This window comes from Felis catus, chromosome B4 (assembly GCF_018350175.1).
Source record: "Felis catus isolate Fca126 chromosome B4, F.catus_Fca126_mat1.0, whole genome shotgun sequence".
NCBI lineage: Eukaryota > Metazoa > Chordata > Mammalia > Carnivora > Felidae > Felis > Felis catus.
This window is the reverse complement of record NC_058374.1, coordinates 67709229-67730297: the sequence shown is the minus strand read 5'-3', so window position 1 is coordinate 67730297 and position 21069 is coordinate 67709229. Positions and strand designations below refer to the sequence as shown.

General features: G+C 37.4%; 1 protein-coding gene across 1 annotated transcript in view; it reads left to right on the top strand.

Moving 5' to 3' along the window:
- SLC2A13 (solute carrier family 2 member 13) overlaps positions 1-21069 on the top strand; it is a 385620-nt gene that overhangs the window by 38815 nt on the left and 325736 nt on the right. The window contains exon 2 of the mRNA XM_023256944.2: positions 17458-17617. Within this exon, the coding sequence (XP_023112712.1) occupies positions 17458-17617 (160 nt within the window). The remainder of the gene's footprint in view (positions 1-17457; positions 17618-21069) is intronic.

Here is a 21069-nt window from a genome sequence, read left to right as displayed (position 1 = left end):
CCAATAGTACCCAAAGAATTGCAGATTTTGCACCTGTTCCTTGAGCCCCACTTCCTACATGGTCTATGAAGAAGACTAGATAACATTTCACATATAGTGGATTATGATGTAGAAGAGGATCCATGAACTTCAGGAATCCAAACTTTGTAATGGGCAGTAGGCATGCCTGCTTTATGCTCTGGAGGGAGAGATTTATCTTTATTTTCAAGACTATCTCCAAAACCTACCCTTTGTTCCAGAGGGATACACTATTTCTCTTTTACTAGATTAGTTTGCTGTACTAAACCTCCTTGAAAAGATAGTATGGAACAAAGACCAGTCAGTGCCTACTTGTAAGACATGAAGAAGCACAAGATATCTGAATTGTCTCCCAGTACAACAAACATATTTCTAGCCCATAAAATTAGTTACAAAATACTACTTTTTATTTGTTTACATTTTTTTAAACGTTCATTTCTTTTTGAGAGAGATATAGAGCATGACTCGGGGAGGAGCAGAGAGAGAGAGAGAGACATAGAATCTGAAGCAGGCTCCAAGCTCTGAGCTGTCAGCACAGAGCCTGAGATGGGACTCGAACCCATGAACCACAAAATCATGACCTGAGCTAAAGTCGGACACTTAACCAACTGAGCCACCGACGCACCTTGTTTATTTGTTTAATACTGCTTTTTTCTAATATTATAGAATATTTTGTGTAAGAGTAGTTTATTTCTTGAAAGTTTGTTGGAACTAAAGCCATCTAGATTTGAAGTTTTCCTCATGGGAATTTTTTTTTAAAGTTTATTTTCAGAGAGAAAGAGTATGGGGGAAGGGCCGAGTGGGAAGGGAGAGAGAGAATCCCAAGCAGTTTCCACACTGTCAACACAGAGCCCTATATGGGGCTCGATCCCAACTATGAGATCATGACCTGAGCCGAAATCAAGAGTCAGACGCTTAACTGACTTGGCACCCAGGAATATTTTTTTTTTGACCATCAGTCCAATATCCTTAATGGTTATAGGAGTATTCAGGTTTTCCAATTTTTCCTGAATAAATTATTTTTCTGGGAATGTGTTCATTTCATCTAAGTTTTCAAATTTATGTAAATAATGTTCATATTGGCTCTCTTTTTTATGTGTCCAGGTTTTGTAGTTTTTCATTCTTGATGTTGGTTATTTAAGCTTTCTTTTTCTTGACCAGTTCTTCCAGATATTTGTGAAAATTTTTACTTTAAAAGAACCAACTTTTGGCTTTTGAATCCCCTCTGTGTTTTCTATTTCATTAGTTTTTGTTACTTAGTATTTCCTTGTGCTTTTTAAAGTTAATTTTTTTTCCCTAAATTCTTTGGATAGACATAGATGATTTATTTTCAGTGCCTCTTGTCATTTAAATATTTCTTTTGATGACTCACACAACTATTAATATGGAGTATTTGTTATTTTTATTCACTTTCAAAAATATTAAATTTCCAATATGATTTCTTTGACCTGTGGATTATTTGAAAGCATATTTTTAATTCTCAAACATATGGCTGATTTGTTTTGGCTGATTATCTTTTTTATTTTTAATTTGTTTTCTGTGATATTGCTTTCAGGTGCTCCATATTACTTTGATATTGGTGACGACTGCTTTATGGACAAATTGCCTGTTTTTATAAATACTTTTTTGTGCTTGTAACAGTAATGGATGTGTCACTGTTATTATGGATTTGTGTATTTTTTGTATTTCTGTCATTTGTTTTCTGTATTTTCCAACCACGTAATAAGGTCATATGTAATTTAACTGTTCTCTCTTGCTTTTGAATTGAACCCTTTATGCATATTACATGTTATACTTTCAGTCTTTAGTTACTTTTTGCTTTATTCTCTGTTTTAACTGAATGAATATGGCTGCCTCGGCTTCCTTTGTTTTGTTTTTTAAAAATATTTTTCAGCTTTTGTTTAGACTTTTTTTTTATTCTTTTGCTTTCAATCTTGTTAATGTTCTTTTAATTTGTGGGCTTATTTTTGTACAAAAATAAAGTGTAGATTTTAAATCCAGAGAGATTGCCTTAACTCCATATGGATTGCTCTTCTTTTTACTTAACTCATTTGATCCTTTTATACATATTATAATTATTGATATAATTCAATTTATAACTGTCTTTGCACCCCCCAAATTATTTGTGCTGCTTTTTCTCTCTTTTTGAATTGCCCTGTATATATAAATTTTTCTCATGCAAATTTCTTTCAACTAGTTTGGAAGTTAGATTTTGTTTACATATATTTTTTGGTAGTTGCCATTTAAATTGTACCCATATTTAACATAATGAAGTCTGAAGTTAAAAAAATGTCAACCTTCCTTCTGAATAACACAAGCAAATTTTAGCACATTAACTCCCTTTTATCTCCTCCCAACTTTAATTCTATTGTCTTGTATTTTGATTGTCTTAAGTTTGCATGTGTATGTCCTGAGATCTTGCTGATGGAGTTTTGTTTAGTTTTAGTTTTTAGATGTTCGTATGTATTTATCACTTTTTCTACGCTCTTCATTCTTTCTTGCATCTTTATTCTATTGCACCATCCATTTGGGATCCGTGATTATCTGAAATGCTGTGATTTTACGAAATAATGTATTTGGTCTTAATCCATAGTTCCTGGCTTATAGCTCTCAAAACCCTTGGAATTTCCTAAGTGCAGAGAGTGATAAATGTGACTTTTGTTAAGCACCTAAAGATGGGGGCTGGTTGCCAGGGGCGTCAACCCTGTGATTAGAAGGTTGGAACTTTCAGTCTCATCCCCTGCTCTCAGGGAGAAGGAAGAGGGCCTGGAGGTTGAAGGTCAGCGAAATCCCCATTAAAACCCAAAAGGGATGGAGTTAGGAAGGCTTCCGGTTGGTGGAGATTCGGGAAGAGTGGCACACTGGAGTGGGCATGGAAGCTCTGTGCCCTTTACCGCAAACCTTGCCCTGTGCATTTCTCCCATCTGGCTGTTTCTGAGCTCTGTTGATAACAAACCAACAATGTAGTAAGTACAATTGATGCTTCAGCAACATGGGCTTGAACTGTGTGGGTCCATTTATGTGCTGATTTTTTTCAGTAAATACAGTGTAGTACTGTAGCAAGAGCATCTGGCTGCGGGGTTCCCAAACAGACCACGTTCTGCCACTCGCCACCGACAAAATCCAAAGGTGGAGAAATGAGTTATCGTGAAACCAGAGAGGGATTTATTTCAGTGAGGCCAACACCAGGAAGACCATGGACCAATCTCTCAAAGGCTGTCTCCAAAATATTGGAAATACTGGTTTATCTAAGGCAAATGTGGGACCAAGGTCAGTTGGTAATGTGGAAGTGGGCAGAGAAGGTCAAATCTATTATTGTCATGGGATCTGTTACTCAGGGTCTTGCTAGCTCAGGGCAGTCCTCATGGCTTGAGGGGATAGGTTCTGTTCCCATTAGGAGATGTTTTGTCCCCAGTCTTTTGCCTGTGTTAAGAGATAAGCTGGAAAGAACTTAATTATAAAGTTTGAGGTGAAAATGGGGGTAGTAGAGTCTTATTTCAGCTATAAATGTATTTTCTTTATGATTTGTTTTTTAAACCATACAGGTATTTTTTTTTCCTTTTTTTTTTTTTTTTTTTTTTTTTTTTTTTTTTTTTACAGTTTGAGAGAGCATGCATGTGCATCTTGTGTGTGTGGAGGGGGGCAGAGAGAGAGGGAGAGGATCCCAAGCAGGCAGAGCCTGACATGGGGAGCAAACCCATGAACTGTGAGTTCATGACTTCAGGGTCATGAGGTCATGAATTCATGAACTCAAGGGTTGGACGCTTAACTGACTGAGCCACCACTTTAGGTGCCCCTTTATGATTTTCTTAATAACATTTAGCTTCCGTAATTGTAAGAATACAGTATATAATACATATAACTGTGTACTAAAACTGTAGTAGGTGACTGATGTCCACCTTCTGTGATGATCTCAAGTGACCTCAAGGAGATATCAAAAATAGAACTGGAAAATGAGTTAAGTGCAGGTATGCAGGCAATAGTTTAATCAACCAGATATGATAGAAGCAATGCATTAAGATGATCTAAGCGTCTTTCACATGTGTTGTGTGGAAATCACTAAACCTTAATTTTTACAACTGAAAAAATAATACCTTGTGACGTGCAGGTATTTGGAGAGCTGCTTGTAACACATATAACCTTTTTTGCATTTGATGCCCTGTAAGCTAATAGGTTTCAGGGCAGTTCTTCAGAGCAATCTGAAATACTGTCTCCCGGGCTGTAGTCCTCAGTAAGAATGAATAAGGCGTTTACTAACCTACTTTGAGGTTGGCTTTTTTCGGTTAACATAATACGCAAAATATGTGTTATTTGACTGCTTATATTATGCTAAGGCCTCTAGTTAACAGCAGACTATTAGTAGTTAAGTTTTGGGGGAATCAAAAGATAGGTCCAGATTTTCGAATGTGTGCGTGGGGTTGGCACTTGTAACCCATGTGTTCAAGGGTCAGCTGTAAAATGTTTCTGAATTCCGTGAGCTGCTGTAGCAGATTAATTGAATCTGAGGAGGAGATTGTGGTTATCTCTGGTTTGTAGCCCACTGGTCAACAACTTGAACTTGGCAGTTGCATCCTGAGTTGTAGGGGGGGGGGGGTCATTGGAACTGTTAGTTTGTACGCAGTTGGTCAGAAGCACAGGTGACAACCTGGGCCTGGGGTTGGCATCTGAAGTGGGGGCAGTGGCACAGTTTTGTAGAAGTCAGCCCTCAGCCTGTGGCATATGATGCTATCTCTGGGTAGATCATATCAGAATTGAGTTGAATTCTTGAGTCTTCTGCCCATGTCCAAGAAATGGTTTTTGGTATCAGGGGAACCCTCCTCCCCCCACACATTGCAGTTGGGTCCAGAAAGCCAAAAGAAAATAGACTTCTAGAATTTACTTATTTAGGAATTTTGCTCTTGTTCTTGAAAGAGACTTTTTTTCTGTTGGGTTAGAAACCTAGATTGATGGTTATTTTCTCTTAGCACAAGGGAAGTACCATTTTACTGTCCTCTGAGTTCCATTGTTCCTGCCGAGAAGTCCGCTGTCATTTAACAGAGAAATTCTAACGGCACTAAGAAGGTGGGAGATGGTCAAGATACCATCTTGAAGTGGTTATCTTTGCCTACTTTTGTATTTTCACAGAAACTAGTCATATGTGGGCCTTTCTTCTCTTGTTTGTGATCCCCTCCCATAAATATGAAGATAAACACAAGCTTCCAGCTAGGATATATGTGAAGAACGGAATCCTCAGGGTTTGGGGGATCCTTTCCAACCTGACAAGAGAAACGTTAAGAGAAGGACATTTTAATTTTTTTGCATTTAAAACTACCTATTTAAGAGTTTTCATCAAGTTGAAATTAGTACTTTGAAAATGAATATAAGTGATTTTTAACTGTATCTCTACCATCTATTATTTGTCATCTCTTCAGTGTCCTCCCACATCTGTCTGTCATCTGCCTTTCTGCCTCCTGTCTCCTCCTGAGTAGGAAATTGACTTCATATAAATAAAAGCCTGTTGAAATATGCCATTGGCATACTTGTAGATGGATATTTTGCAAAATATTATTCAAAAAGGGTGAGACGAGCTAGGTATTTTTACAATTAAATCACTAAGGGAAAATGTGAATAGCAGCGGTGATAAAAGTCATTTTACCTCGACATTTGTTAAAGCATTAGAAGTCACTACTTTTATTCTGGCTGTGTTAGTGTCTCAAAGCTGCTGGAGCAGAAATAAGAGATAATGCCAGCTAATTTCTGCCAAAACTAGGCTCTGTTGACTGAGTCAGAGCTGCCACTAGATCTGCAAGCAGAGTGAAAAGATGTTCATAAGCCATGGAGAGTAGTAATACAAGGGTTCATTTTAATATTCTCTTTCTAAAGCCAGCTTAAGAGAGATCATACTGCCCTTTTCACAGTCACCCATATTGTTCATTATTTGTCATTTCACTTGGAGTCTATTTCTAAGAGTGTTACTAAGCTACAGGTATGGCATCTTGCTTTTCACCTTTCATAAATGTTAAAGATCTGTTATATTCTTTTAGACACTACAAGAAAAAAGAAACAGCATTGATAAATGTTTCGCTGTGCTGGTGCCTACCAGTTCAGAGAATCACCTAAACAGTCTTTGAATTATGTATACGTTCTTGGTATACTAAAGAACAAGATACAGAGTTGGTTATGTCTATTAAAACAATTTTAACTCTATGCTAGGGAGAACCTAAAGATCTCTCCCTCTCTTTCACTCCATTCTCTTTTATCCCTAGTGAGATTTAGCTTTCTTAAAGCCAGCTGATACAGAACTAGAGCTCCTAAGAGTAGACATTTTGTTTAACTTTAGTGTGGCTCTGATGCTTACCATTGTTCTTTAACAAACCTTTCCATTTTCTGTTTCTGAAGTATCTTGGATGATAAATGCAAAAACTGTACGTGTAGAACATCATTCCCCATTCTGTGGTAATAAATTAAGAGGCAGTGAAAGCTAACGTGGCTTTGTTCCTCATCAAACATCTAAAAATTTATTACAGATAGGATTCTGTGATTACTGGGGATATTAGTGGAGAATCTGGGAAAGTAGGTTGTGGGTCATTGTAGATGTTAAAAAATGTGCCTTTTTCCTCTGCATATTTACTTTAAGATTTTATTACTTATATTGCTTTTTTTTTTAAGTGTAAGAAGCATAGGGATATTCACATAGATGGAAAGATAATATTAGAAGAAGCTGGAGAAAAAATATCTAATGATGGGTAGTTTACATGATTTTCACCACCTTAAAACTCAAAGGCTAGGGTCATTCAGTGTACTTTTTAGAGACATAGGAAATCACTAATAGAGACTTTTGGTAATGAAGATAGACATTATCTTGCTCTACAGATCTTTGCCTTTTTGGACATTAAAGAAATAGAAATTTTATTTAATTAGGCATAACGTTCTAACCAAGTAAAATGTTTAGCCATTGCTACCAGGTGCTGGAACAGAAAAAAAAAAAAAAAAAAAGTTAATGCTTTAGAGTGGTTATCAGACAAGCCAGGAAATTCTATCTGTGCAGCTCAAGAAATGTTACTTAGAACTGAGAAAAGAGAGGAGCCATATGAAGAAGGGTTGAGTGAACACTCAGTGGTCTGCTTACTCAGAAGATTTCTGTAGTCCAGACTAAATGAGGGGCAGATCCTCTGAGCTGTTTATACCGAAACTTCCCTATCCTTAAGGTTTTTGCTAATCTTGGGGTTGGTTTAGAGGTTGTTCCAAAAATAGTAAATGGGTGGTTTATCAGAGAAGTTTGCTACTTGAGAATGTCTTTCACATTCTCACGCCTGAAAGACAAGTTGGCAAGATCTAAAATACTTGAATCACATTTCCTCCTTAAATATCTGTGGTCCTTGCTGGCATTCCATATTGCCGGGTTAGGTGGGTGAGCTGTTTTTTCCTTTTGCTGTATACATAAAAGATTTGATCAATTTTTGTTAACTTTGCAAATCACAAAATTTTCCAGAGTGTGTTTTGCTGTTGCTACCTATCTGTAGGCCCATTTATTTATTTATTTATTTATTTATTTATTTATTTAATGATGGTTTATCTTTCAATGATATCTTTTGTCATTTGAATTTCCTTTGCTTTCCATTCTCAGAGAGCATCTCAAATTGATGTTCCATACTGATTCAGATTTCACGCAGCCTCCAATATGGTGCTTACTTCTGTAATTATTTACATATTCTATTAATTTTTTAATGTTTCTTACCCTACCCATTTCCTTGTTTAATTCTTTTGTCGGTAAGCTGATTCTCTCCTCATGGCTCTCTGCTCCTGATTTTTAGGCAAGGCCAGATCTTATATTGAAGAACAGATAAAAAATTTGGGGGGATGGGTGTTCAGTTATTACTTTAATACTCTAATATTTAATATCTTCTTCTGTTTTACTTCTTAGCCCTTTATATCTGTTGCATGAATATTTCTACAACCAGATTCTAGCCCTGGGCTTATCTTACTCTGTACACATTTCTTTTGTATTTTGTCTGTGCCTATTCAATTACAATCTGCATTCAGGTGATTCACAGCCTTGAGCTGCTGTTTAGGTCCACATTGTTTGCTGTACTAGAGCATTTACCTCTAGATGTCACATAGAGCTAAATATGACAAAGCACCACTTAAGTTCCTGTTTGCTAAATTCACTGCCTCAAGGAAAATGTATTGATTTCTTATTAACCTTTGTGTATTACATTTGTCGGGTGTAAAAGCATACTGCTTCCACTTTTGTTGCCATTTCCTACAGTTATCTTTCTCTTATAACCTCTGCTTTGTTATAGGACATTTCTTACATATGCGTTGATTTCATTATTTTCCGTCTCTCCCCGTTAAAAAATTCTTTCCTTCTCTGTTCTTTTCCTGCCTGCTTCCATCTGGGTGTTCTAGGAATACTTCTTTCTTCTCTTTATCTGAATGCTGGAATATTATGCCATTACTTAAAATGATCTTGTCCTACAAGGGTGACAAACCAGACTCCAGATGGTTGTATAGGGCTACACAGGGATTTGTTTTGTTTGGTGGTTTTCTTTGGCCTGCAGAGTATGTTGTACCTTCTATGTCTCACTCATTTGGCTTCTATATTTATCATACCTGACTCGCTTCTGTAAGAAGTTTGAGGTGTTTTTTTTTTTTTGAGAAAAGAATAGTTATAAAGAGAAGGAAAGTGTTTGAAATGTAATGAGTTAAAGCTACAGAATTATGTAAAAAGTACTGCAAATTATAACCAAATTTTAATAGTGGTTATGTGTGGGTGGTGTGATTAGAGGTGATGTTTATTTACTTCTGACCCATGACCTCCAAATTTTCCGTAATGAATAATATATTTAGTGTAAAACCAATCAGTTGGCAGTAATTTTAAAAGATATGGTTTTCTTTTTTTTTTTTAATTTTTTTTAATGTTTATTTATTTTTGAGACAGAGAGAGACAGAGCATGAACGGGGGAGGGTCAGAGAGAGGGAGACACAGAATCTGAAACAGGCTCCAGGCTCTGAGCTGTCAGCACAGAGCCCGACGCGGGGCTTGAACTCACGGACCGCGAGATCATGACCTGAGCCGAAGTCGGCCGCTTAACCGACTGAGCCACCCAGGCGCCCCAAAGGATATGGTTTTCTACATGCATCCCAAAGTAATAGTCAACGGTTAAGCCAAGGTCTGTGCTTGACACTTAGGCAAGTTATAGTACAGAAGGTAGGTGAGTTATAATCATTCCATTAAAGGGCTTGTAGTTGGGCTTGGAGAAACAGCGTGATCCAGATTTTACTGAGATGTTACTGGTAAAAAAGAACATGAACAGGTCAATATTATATTCGTAAGTAGTATGAAAGGAGAGGTCATTTAGGCCGTTAAGAGATGGCACTGGCTTTAAATGATGGTGACATGTTTATAATGCCTTGTGAAGAGCTTTTTAACATTATAGAACACTAATTCTGCTAGTTATCTCCATGGATAGAATCTCACCCATAACCTGGCTCCTTTGTTCTAGCAGTATTTTGTGTTGTATATATTTTAATATATAAATAATTTGGGGCTTACAGCTCTTTGAAGTTGCCTAGCAGTGTTTGTGAAAGTTTTAGCCTCCTTAGAATAAACTAAAAGATAAATTCTAGGGTGTTAACAACCTGGTAAAGGTAGCTCTCTTTGACTCTTCAGCAGAATGCAAACAGCAGTTGGGGCAAGACAGCCAAACCGAAACAACTTTAGTAAGGGGCACTTTTTAAGACAAATTCCTTCTTTTTATTAAAATTATTCCTTTAGAGATCATAGGGCAGTAGTTTGCAAAATGAAGTTAGGACTTCATAATCCTTCTTGTTCAGGAAGCATTATTATTAAAAGGTAGATTCATGTGCTTCTTTCTGAGAAGCTAATTAGTTGCTGCCTGGCTTGTGCTGAGAGGCTACTGTGGTTCATGGGTATTTACCCATCGCAACAGGATTTTCTAATGCTGTTTGTTTATGAAATTATTTATACTTCTGACTCAGAGCTTTAAAAGGGCTTCCAGCAGTTTTTGAAAGCCAGCTTCTACACTCAAGAGCGTTCTGTGCTGCTGATGGTGCTTCAGCTTGGCAGCATGAGAGTGTGAATCGGGTTGCACTGTGGTGTCTGAGGTGCAGTTTTCTGGTGAAACTCCTCAAGGCCAAGCATGATAATGAGTTTTCATTGATGTAGACCTCTTTATTTATTTTGTAAGAAATCAAACTTTCTAACAATATTCAGAAACAATACCAACACAGATATTTGTGGTTGTGTTTAAGCCAATAAGCTGTAACAGGACCTTGTATCACTCCGTTGCTTATGTTAATTTCCAGTCATCAGTTTAGTGTGGACTATTAAGAATTTGTTCTTTACCAGACATTTATTTTGATTAATGTTTGGAATAGGGAATAAGTCCAAAGTTCTTCATAGAACTCTCCTAAACTTTATTCTTTTTTATATGAAATTTGTTGTCAAATTGGTTTCCATACAACACCCAGTGCTCATCCCAACAGGTGCCCTCCTCAATGCCCATCACCCACCCTCCCCTCCCCTCCCTCCCACCCCCCATCAGCCCTCAGTTTGTTCTCAGTTTTTAAGAGTTTCTTATGTTTTGGCTCTCTCCCTTTCTAACCTCTTTTTTCTCCTAAACTTTAAATATCATTAATCCCACTTAAGAAATACTTGATTTTTTTTTTGAGAGAGTGTGTGTGTGTGTGCGCGCGTGCGCATATTGAGGAAGAGCAGAGGTGAGGTGTTGGGGAGAGAGAAAGGATCTTTTTTTTTAAATTTTTTTTAATGTTTATTTATTTTTGAGACAGAGAGAGACAGAGCATGAATGGGGGAGGGTCAGAGAGAGAGGGAGACAGAGAACCCGAAGCAGGCTTCAGGCTCTGAGCTGTCAGCACAGAGCCTGATGCGGGGCTCGAACCCACGGACCATGAGATCATGACCTGAGCTGAAGTCGGACGCTGAACCGACTGAGCCACCCAGGTGCCCCAAGAGAGAGAAAGGATCTTAAGCAGGCTCCACACTCAGCCCTGAGCCCAATGCGGGATTCAAACCCATGACCCTGGGATCATGACCTGAGCTGAAATCAAGAGTCATTGTCAATCGACTGAGCCACCCAGGTACCCCTGAAGTACTTCTTAATTTAGGGGATTTCATACAGTATTACTTAACTGCCCTTCATTGGAACAGTGACCTTTGTCTAGAGATAGAATTCCATTTGTTTTCCCAAAGTAGAAAAGAGGGGATAGAACCTTAATGACCCAGGTTTGTCAAAACTTGACACCATGTTTAGAAATCTGTAAGTTATAGTTTGCATGGCTATTTTATTAATAGCAAGGTGAGCTAGCAATAGTGAATGTGGAGTTTTCTCCTCTCCCTGAACACCAGCATCTTTTTTATAGTTCTCTATTGTGGGTTTACACTTTTCTAGCTGGAAATTATACAGTGAATCATATTCAATTTACTAGTTAGCTTGAGCTCTTTAACATGACACCTGATATTAGTATGTCACAGCAGCCGGTAGTAGGGGGCAGAGAAAAGACCCGCCTGTCCACTAGAAGTTCACTTGTGCTAGCTAAGGTAATAGGTCCAAAAAGAAAATGTGTCTGAGAAATTGCTGAAGGATCACACTCTAATCAGAGGCACAGTCCTTGGTCCTCGAGTGACACATAACAGAGATTAGGGAACCTGAATCTGTGAGACTCAGTTTGACATTAACCTGCTTTTGTGACTTTCTGAAAATCTCTTCCTGTCTGTCTTTGATGCTGGGTTTCTTTACCTTTCCTAGAGGGATAATGAATGATACCTGTCCCACCTCCTTATTGATAAGGTGACCCGATACATGATAATACAAAATGGTAACATAAAAAAAAGACTTTAGAAAAGTCTTTGTTGCTCCTTCATACTTTCTTCATCTAACAGTTCCATAACTACTGGAATTTTTCAGGACTCCATTCTATGCATTCTTTTCCTCTTCCATTCTGGGAGCTCTTATCCATTCCCATGGTTCCCATTTTATGTGCCATCCACACAGAATTATCTTCTGAGCTTCAGAGATTTGTGTAACTTCCAAGCCCCACTGGGCCTAGTCTCACCTTGAAGTTGCATTTAAATATATATAGTAACTAAAAAGCAATTGGATAGTAATATTGTCTTTTTGTGTCTTGAAGAATATAGTAACATGTAGGTTATAACTCAGCAACATTTCTTAAAATCTCTATTATCTACCCCTCTGTCCCCTCGTCTCAAATCAGGCCTCAGTCAGTCCCTGAGTTGTAGGCTCCCATTTTTTTCCATACTGACCCTGAGCTCCTCACAACTGTCTCCAGGCTTTTTTTTCATTTGCACTTCTCTCCATAAACTAGATCTTTGGTCCATGTTTTCTTCTCCATCCTTTTTTTTGCCTAGCATGATAATGGCTCAAGAACTAGGGTGACAAATACCAGACTCTCCCTAGAGGATGAGCGAGGAAGGAAAGGTTGGTTATTTTGACAGAGTTACTGGGTGGGAGAAATGAGGCAGGCTGGGAACACTCACATGTAAATAATCTGTTATTTCCAACATACCCAGGGAATGTTCTACTTGCTGTCTACTTGTATGTTTCACAGAGCCCCTCTGGCTCAACCTGGCTAAAATTTGACCTCTTCATCCTTCATGTTCCATCCCAATTCCTGCTAGCCTAGGTACTAAATATATACTTCTGGAATCTCTCCTTTTTACTCCATTGCCTCTACTGTATCCGTTACTCCCTTGCAATTGGTTTTCCATACTCCAACAAGAAGGACTCTTTTAAACATGATTCTAATTGTGCCTTTTCTTCCATTATAGTATTTAAAGGCTTCTGAATACCTAGTCCTCAATATGTCCACTAAGATCTTATATAGTCAGGTTGGTCTCTGTGTCTCTAGAAGTAGTCTCCCTTATTGGGGCTCCTGGATGGCTCATTTGGTTAAGCATCTGACTTCAGCTCAGGTCATGATCTCACAGTTCATGACTTTGAGCCCCCCTCTGTGCTGTCAGCACAGAGCCTGCTTCAGATCCCCTGTCTCCCTCCCTCTCTCTGCCCGTTTTCCTGCTGGTTCTATCCCTCTATCTCAAAATAAATAAATAAACTTAAAAAAAAAGATAGTCCCCCTTCTCTAGCAGGATGCATCTCCTTTTGCCTCAAGGCCTTTGTCTAAGCTGGTCTGATCATTTAAAGTGTGTATCACCTTTCCCACAGTATCATCAAGCTCTAACTTACTCATTCACCTAATCTCTGCTTAAATGTGAACTTTTCATCCAAGAACTCTCAGACTCCTCAAGCTGAAGTCCTTTTGCTATTAGTCCTTCGTCGTCCCTTTGCTATGAGCTCATGTTCCTCACACTTTCCCTTTGGTGAGACCCATCACATTTGACATCTAATTACTTCTTCAAACACATTTTGCCTGTCAGATGCTAAGCTCCATGAGGAGGAGGACATGTCTCTCTTACAGCACTGTGTCCCCAGTGCTTAGCACAGTGCCCAGCTCAGATCAAATATGCGATGAGCATATCCAGGTGATGGGTACTTGCTTCTGTGATTTGGGCTCTCTCAGCCTCTCCTCTCCACAAATACTCTGCTTCACATCTTTTGTTTACCTCTGAGAAAATCCCATATCATTTCATATTTATTTTAAGCCCATGCCCTTCTCTGTAGAATTGTCTACCCAGCCTCTCTGAGCTGGCATCCAATCATTGTTAGCATACAGCAGTTGTCAGCATCACAGGATGGAGCCCAGTGTGTCACTGTACTGTGACCCTTACCATGGTATTTGGAAATTATTATCTGATTGGCCGTTTATATGAGTAGGGTTTGTGTGCAGCTTCTTTTATAACAGAGACCCTGTTTTGTGGACTTACATTCATCCTGATAATGTTAGCACCTAAAACAAGTCAAACTAAATCAAAAAAGTTAGAATGCCTCACAACTAGAGGTATACTAATCATAGAAATAATTGCTAACATTATGGACTACTTTATTCAAAAAAATTTTTTTTAACATTTATTTTTGAGAGAGAGAAAGAGAGACTGAGAGCACGAGGTGGGGGAGGGGCAGAGAGAGGGAGACACAGAATCTGAAGCCGGCTCCAGGCTCTGAGCTGCCAGCACAGAGCCGATGCGGGGCTTGAACTCACGAACAGTGAGATCATGGCCTGAGCCGAAGTCAGATACTTAACCAACTGAGCCACCCAGGCACCCCCATTAGGGACTACTTTCTATATGGTATGTACGATTTTAAGTGCTTTGACTGTGAATTCATTAAATCTCAACTCCTGTGAAAGAATTGCTTTTATTCTTCCCATTATATGGATAAGCTGGAGACCAAAAAGGTTAGTTTGTCCAGACTTAACCAGCTGGCGAGTGGCAAAGCTAAAATTTAAACCCACTGGTTCCAGAGTCTACCCTCATCTGTTGTGGCCAGACAGTAGAGTCTACAGCTTTCAAAATTGGGTTCTGGAATGTCTGTCTGCTTCAGATTCTGGTTCCTCCACTTATTCATCATGTGACCTGGGTAAGGTCCTTCTTTGCAAAATGGGGATAATCATATGTCTTTTAGAAAGGTGTTCTGAGGATTAAATAAAATAACCAGTCCTCGTGAAATATTGAACATAGGCTGTTCTAACACTGGTTAAGTCAATGTGAACACTCCTTGGACACATCTTTTGGGGTTCTTTTCAATTGTAAATCCAGTGAGTCTGTCTTTTTATAGTTCCTCAGTCTTTTCTCTTTGCCAATTCCTGTTACTTTTCAAGGTTCTAGTGTTTATTTTTAATAATAAACCTTTATAAGGGCCTGAGGACATCCTTGCATTTCTGTCAAGTAAAATCTATGGGCTATTTGACAAGCATGTGCTGCCTAAAACCACAGTCCTGATTTCCCATGCTTAAATGTGCAGGTTACATGGTTGAGTGAAGATGTCTGTCTGAAGAGAGCAACAGAATTTCTGTTTACAGCCAGACCAAAGCCGGAAAAGAAGTCCGGACAATTAAGTTTATTGAGATGTTCTAATTGTAAAAGAACTAAAAAGAATATACAATTAACTTGTCAACATATGCATCAGATGTTTCCTCTTTCCAAGTTAGATGAAAGCCAATTTAGTATGATTTGTGTTATTAAATTGATTAGCAGTCAGATAGAAACTTTCAGCTGTTTAGGTGATGATTTAATTGTAAAGACTATACTTTATCTACTGACACATGCTTATTTTATGAAACTCTTAAAATCTTAAGGTTCTTTTCGTGTATATTTATGTATGTTGACAGATGCTACAGCAGCAAATAATACTGGTGGAAACTACAGAGTGTACAGTTCAGAGATTTAATCGTCTGACTTGTGTGCAGACTTATTAGTAGTTTTTCAGTAGTACGGAAGCAGATATATTACTTAAATCTTGTCTGTTTGTTTATTTGCTTGGGTCAAAGATGGAACAAAGCAAATAAAAATGTGGTAAAACATGTTTAAAATAGGTGGAAATTGAGACAGTGGTGGCATCAGGAGGGAATCGAGCTCGCAGAACAAATACCATCAAGTCCAAAACGCTTGGTAGAGGTGGGCCTCTGTGACTGCCTAAAGAGGGAAATAAAAAACAACTGTGTGGTTTATGGTGCCCATAAACACAGGTCAGTTGTTGAGAGGCACAACTATTGTAGTCACTGAGACTGGAGACAGATGTCTCCCATTATCTGGAATGTGGTAGATAGCACCTTCAGCAGCCCTTGTACAGAAAACACGGCAACAGGTTTTTTGGTACTGCTACCTTTAATATAGGCTATTTTGTTGGCATTGTAATGATTAATTCATGAAAAGCAGTTTCTTCTTAGGGCGCCTGGGTGGCTCAGTTGGTTAAGTGTCCGACTTTGGCCCAGGTCATGGTCTCACAGTTCGTGAGTTCGAGCCCTGTGTCGGGTTCTGTGCTGACAGCTGAGCCTGGAGCCTGCTTCAGATTCTGTGTCTCCCTCTCTCTCTGCTTTCCCCCCACTCATGTGCGCGCGTGCTCTCTCTCTCTCTCTCAAAAATAAATAAACATTAAAAAAAAAGGCAGTTTCTTCTTCATGGGTGTGTTATGCAACCCATTGGTGTTCTGGTTTAATCTAGAGGTCAACTTATAGTATCTATAGATATAAAAATGATCATATTTTCTTAGATAATCCTTTTTGATTGTTTTTAACTTACTTTCGTGAATATCGATTAGATGAATATTGATTAGTTTGGGATTAATTAATCAGACATACCTAGAAATTGGAAGTGCTACTGGGAAGTGAGCTAGATACGGCCAAGAGTACCAAGATTTTCTTTTAGGTAATAATTCTGGATTAGCTCAAATTTGGATTAGCTCACCTGATGGTGTGCATCAGGAATGCTTGGAGGATTTTTAAAAGACAGATCCAGGTGCCTGGGTGGCTTGGTTGCATGTTTGACTCTGGATTTTGGCTTAGGGCATGATTCCAGGGTTGTGGGATCAAGCCCTGCATTGGGATCAGTGCTGAGCATGGATCCTGCTTGAGATTCTTTCCCCCCCCCCCTTTCCCCAACTCACTCTCTCTCTAGAAAAATAAAATAAAAATTAAAAAAACTAAAGTCGTAAAAAGACCCATCTCCCATCTCTGTAGTTTTTTATTTAGTAGGTCTAGGATGGGTGAGGTGAGAGCATCTTCATCTTCATTAAAAGAGAGAGAAAGAGAGAGAGAGAGAGAGAGAGAGAGATGGCCACATAAGTGATTTAGTGATCAGTGAAGTTCTAGAACTATTACCATAGATTATGCTGCATTAATTTTAGATAGAAACAGATTTTAAGCACATACAGCTAAATACACCTTAGCCATAAAGCCATCTATTTTATGGTTAAGATCATATGTTCTTGAGGACTGTAAATTTCCATAGTATTGTCCATTATAATCAACTTCAGAATTCTCTACTGAGCCAATTGAATAGGGTGATTTAATGTATGGATTTCTTATTAGTAAACCAATTAACAGTTTTGGTGTGTGTCTACTGGAACTGATGACTTTGAACAGTTAATATGATTCTGGGGTAATTTTTATTCTCACCATTGTCTGATTATATTTCTGTATAGACTAAAAATATTTTGATAACTATATTCTATCTAGAGAGCATTTTCTTATTTTTCATCCACAAAACTTATAAAGTGTGCTTTATATGCGTTGTAAAGTTATCAGATAGCTCTAGAGGTAGTTTTCGTTTGTAGGCATTTACATGATAATATGAAAAATGATATTCAGAGATCGGTATCTCCACATATGTCTTTACTTATCTGTGGTAGTCACTAGTTTCAGACAGAATCTTTAAGTATCTGGTGAATCTTGGTTTAAAGTAGAAAACCAAGGCTGTGTATGTGTGTCTTTGTCTAGCGTCAGTATTTACAACAGAAATCTTGAGTAAATGTCCTCTGTTGACTTTACATTGCTTCTTTACAGGCATTGCCTCCATGACAGTGCCAGTGTACATCGCTGAAGTCTCACCGCCCAATTTAAGAGGTCGATTAGTCACCATTAACACTCTCTTCATCACTGGAGGCCAGTTCTTTGCAAGTGTTGTGGATGGAGCCTTCAGTTATCTCCAGAAGGATGGATGGAGGTCTGTAAATTGTCCTTACAGTTAATTTTCAAATCATCTTTTTATGGAATGGGAGAAAAATTGAGAAATGATAGGAAAATATAACTGGGTGTTTTGGATCATTATAACTAATTTATAAGTGGGTGGCATTCAGCAAAATTGAAAGTGGACAAGAAGCTGATATTTATTTTAATGATAGACAAGGAACCTACCATTATGAATTGATATTTACAGACTTTTTAGCATTTAGGTGACATTTCTCACACTGTGTGTAATCTTTTGCAATATTTGTTTAAAAATGAATGCAGCAATAAATATGTATGGAGTTCTTGAATTGTATCAGTGATTGACAAGGTGTTTATGAACTGCAGATATAACTAACATCCTTTTTTGGATTGAAGAATCTACATTCTGACCTGAGTGAAAGAAAACCCACTCTTTAAAGATACAGATATAGCTATATAAAAATATGTTATTATATACATAAATTTAAAATACACAAATTGTTCTTTAATCACTATTTGGCTTATTTTGAATCAGAAGAGATGAGAAAAATGTTTTTAAAACTGTTCTAAAATATTTTCAAACTGACTGTCATAGAAACAAACTAATCTTCTGTTAAAGCTTAAAGATATTATAGGCTCTGGATTTTGATATCATACTTCATAGTATTCAAAACAACAGATTGATGTAACTGCTTCGGGGAAATTTTATTAAAAACCTGTGGCAGGTTACACAGTATTCTCTAAGTTATTTTCTTGCCACCATGTATTACAACAAATGTTTATTGACCATCTACTCTGTATGAGTGCTGGGGATAGAATGTTGAACAAGACAGACTCTAGTCCTTATATAAATGCATGGTGCTTACAGTGTTGAAGTGAATTCTTAACAGCTGAAGAAAAAAGGGTTTGATGTGGTGCGGATGTAGGCAATCAAGCTTCTATGTGAAAAGCACAGTAAATCATGTGCCTTGATGAGCCATTAAAGACTGAGCCTGATGAAGTTTTATTAAAAGTTATGTGAGAAAACTCATTGATGCCAATTAGGGCCTACATTTGTCAGGACATTAAAGAGAGGACACAGTTCTTAAAAGCATTAGCTCTTTCTGCAGATGTTGCTAAACCACTTTCTACCTTTGAAAGAATGAATCTCTGCCAAACTGAGAAATTACTGGAAAATTGAAGAAACAGGAAATTTCATCATTCTTTTCCACTCTGTAGATGAGCAGAAAGACAGATAACTGTTACTAGTGTAAAGTGATATTTTGAGTTTTTCTTGGAAACTCAGTGCAAGTCAGTTTTCAACCCATGTCTTTAAACAGATCTAAATCATTTACATTAAGTTAAAAAACTTATTATGTAACTAATATATATATGCTTTTATTAAAAGTCTATTTTTTGGGTTTTAAGTTTGCAAAGAGACCTTAACTGATAAAAATCTGTTTTTAAATGAAAACATATAAAGTGCATAAGCCATATTTTTTTTTACTTAAGTATAGTAATGTAGGTATCTTTGTACTGGTTAGAAAAAAGAGAAAGATCATACAGTATTGAAAATTATTTATGAATGTGGTGTCCCTCTGTAGCAGTGGGAGACTTGCTTGGGTCAGGCATTAGAACACTTTCAGAGACAGAGTGTTATAGACAAACTTGGATTCAGATCTGCTTTCTGCCTCTCATTAGCTTCAAACCTTGGACAAGTTACTTAGCTCCCTGAATTTTACTCTTGTATTGTAAAAAATGGGACCAAAAATACTTGTCTTGTTTGATTATTGTGGGATCTAAATTATTATAGGTGAAGTTTTTAGCCCACTGCCTCACATACAGGAAATGATCAATAAACACTGAATCACATAGTTATTTATTCTGATGAATGAATAAAAGGATGGTGCTCTTATAGGTAAGTTGTGAGGTTGAAGGAAAAGCCATCCTATGGCTTGTATTTTCTTTATCAGTACAGATGAGGCTTGGAGGTGATAGGGAAGATGCCTAGGGAAGATAACTGTTAAATGCTTATAGCTTCTGTAGAAAATATAAAAGAATAGAGACAAAAACAATTTTCCACATCCATGGGATCCCAGCTGAAGTTGGGGCTATATACTTGCAGTGCATTTTCCCCACAATACTAGAGAACCGAGGGGTAAAAAAAAAAAAAAAAAAATATATATATATATATATATATATATATATATATATATATATGAGGATGGGAAAACTAACTTGGGCTGGTATTCAGATGAATGCATTAACATCTTAGATCACTTAGAACTCCGCTTATTGTTTGCATGAATACACATTCACTTGTGTCCACGTGCAAACATGTTACCTTTTTTTCAGCTGGTGAATTTTCCGTGTGTTCTTTTCTTCCAGTATTTAGTATTCTTAGCAGTGTGTTTAACTCATCTGTTTCCTGGGCTAATAGGAGTGTGGTTATAAGCAAATAAAGGTTGAAGTACTACCTCAACATCAACTTTAGAATTGTCAGCAATACTAACTTATTTAAAATTATAGCAATTGGGGCACCTGGGTGGCTCAGTCGGTTGAATGTCCAACTCTTGATTTCAGCTCAGGTCAGGATGTCATAGTTCATGACGTGGTTCACTGACAGTGTGGAGCCTGCTTGGGTTTCTCTCTCTCTCTCTCTCTCTCTCTCTCTCTCTCTCTCTGTGCCTCTCCCCTGCTCGTGCTCTGACTCTAAATAAATAAACATTAAGAAAAATAAAATTATAACAATAAATAATTCATCCTTTTTGTGGCAGTATATTTCAAAAATCCTAATTAAAATGTGGGTGTAAATGTTAAGTACAGCATTTTTTTCATACTCAAATTTTTGTATATTACGAAGTAAGATGTCCCCTATTTTACAAGAGTTTTGATATTTTAACATTGTTTCTTTTTTATTCCTTTTTGACTTTTATTGCCTCTGAAACTCTACTTCAAGCTACTAACATTTTAAATATTTGTTTGGGGCCAGATGGCTGTTAACAGAGTAGACTTTAAAGCCAGTTTTTCCTACTTGAAATGTAACCTCTTTCTTCCTCCTTCTCCTTCCAACAGTTTATAATCTAAAATGTGGTTACTGAAATTTTCTACACTAGTGATCAGATTAAAACATATAGAAGATGAAACTGATTAATCAGATAGAAAAACTTCTTAGCTTTTGATGTTCTTGAAAGAATAACCCATGTTTTCTGCCAGATGGGTCAAACCTACTGTTCTTTTATTGTTTGGATGTCATAGAAATAAATTATTTTCTGCTGAACGACTAGAAGATGAGTTTTTCTAGAAAAGAGCATTGCCAGTAGAAAATTGAATGCTAGTATTTTTAAAGCACTCTAGTGTTATCAGACCTTCTTTTCTGGGAAAAAAAATGTCATCTGGCTTCATGAGGAAAGAGGAATAAGGATTTTGAAGAGATCATTAAAAATTAGAATTTTGTAAAATCAACTTTAATGAGATACATACCATTCA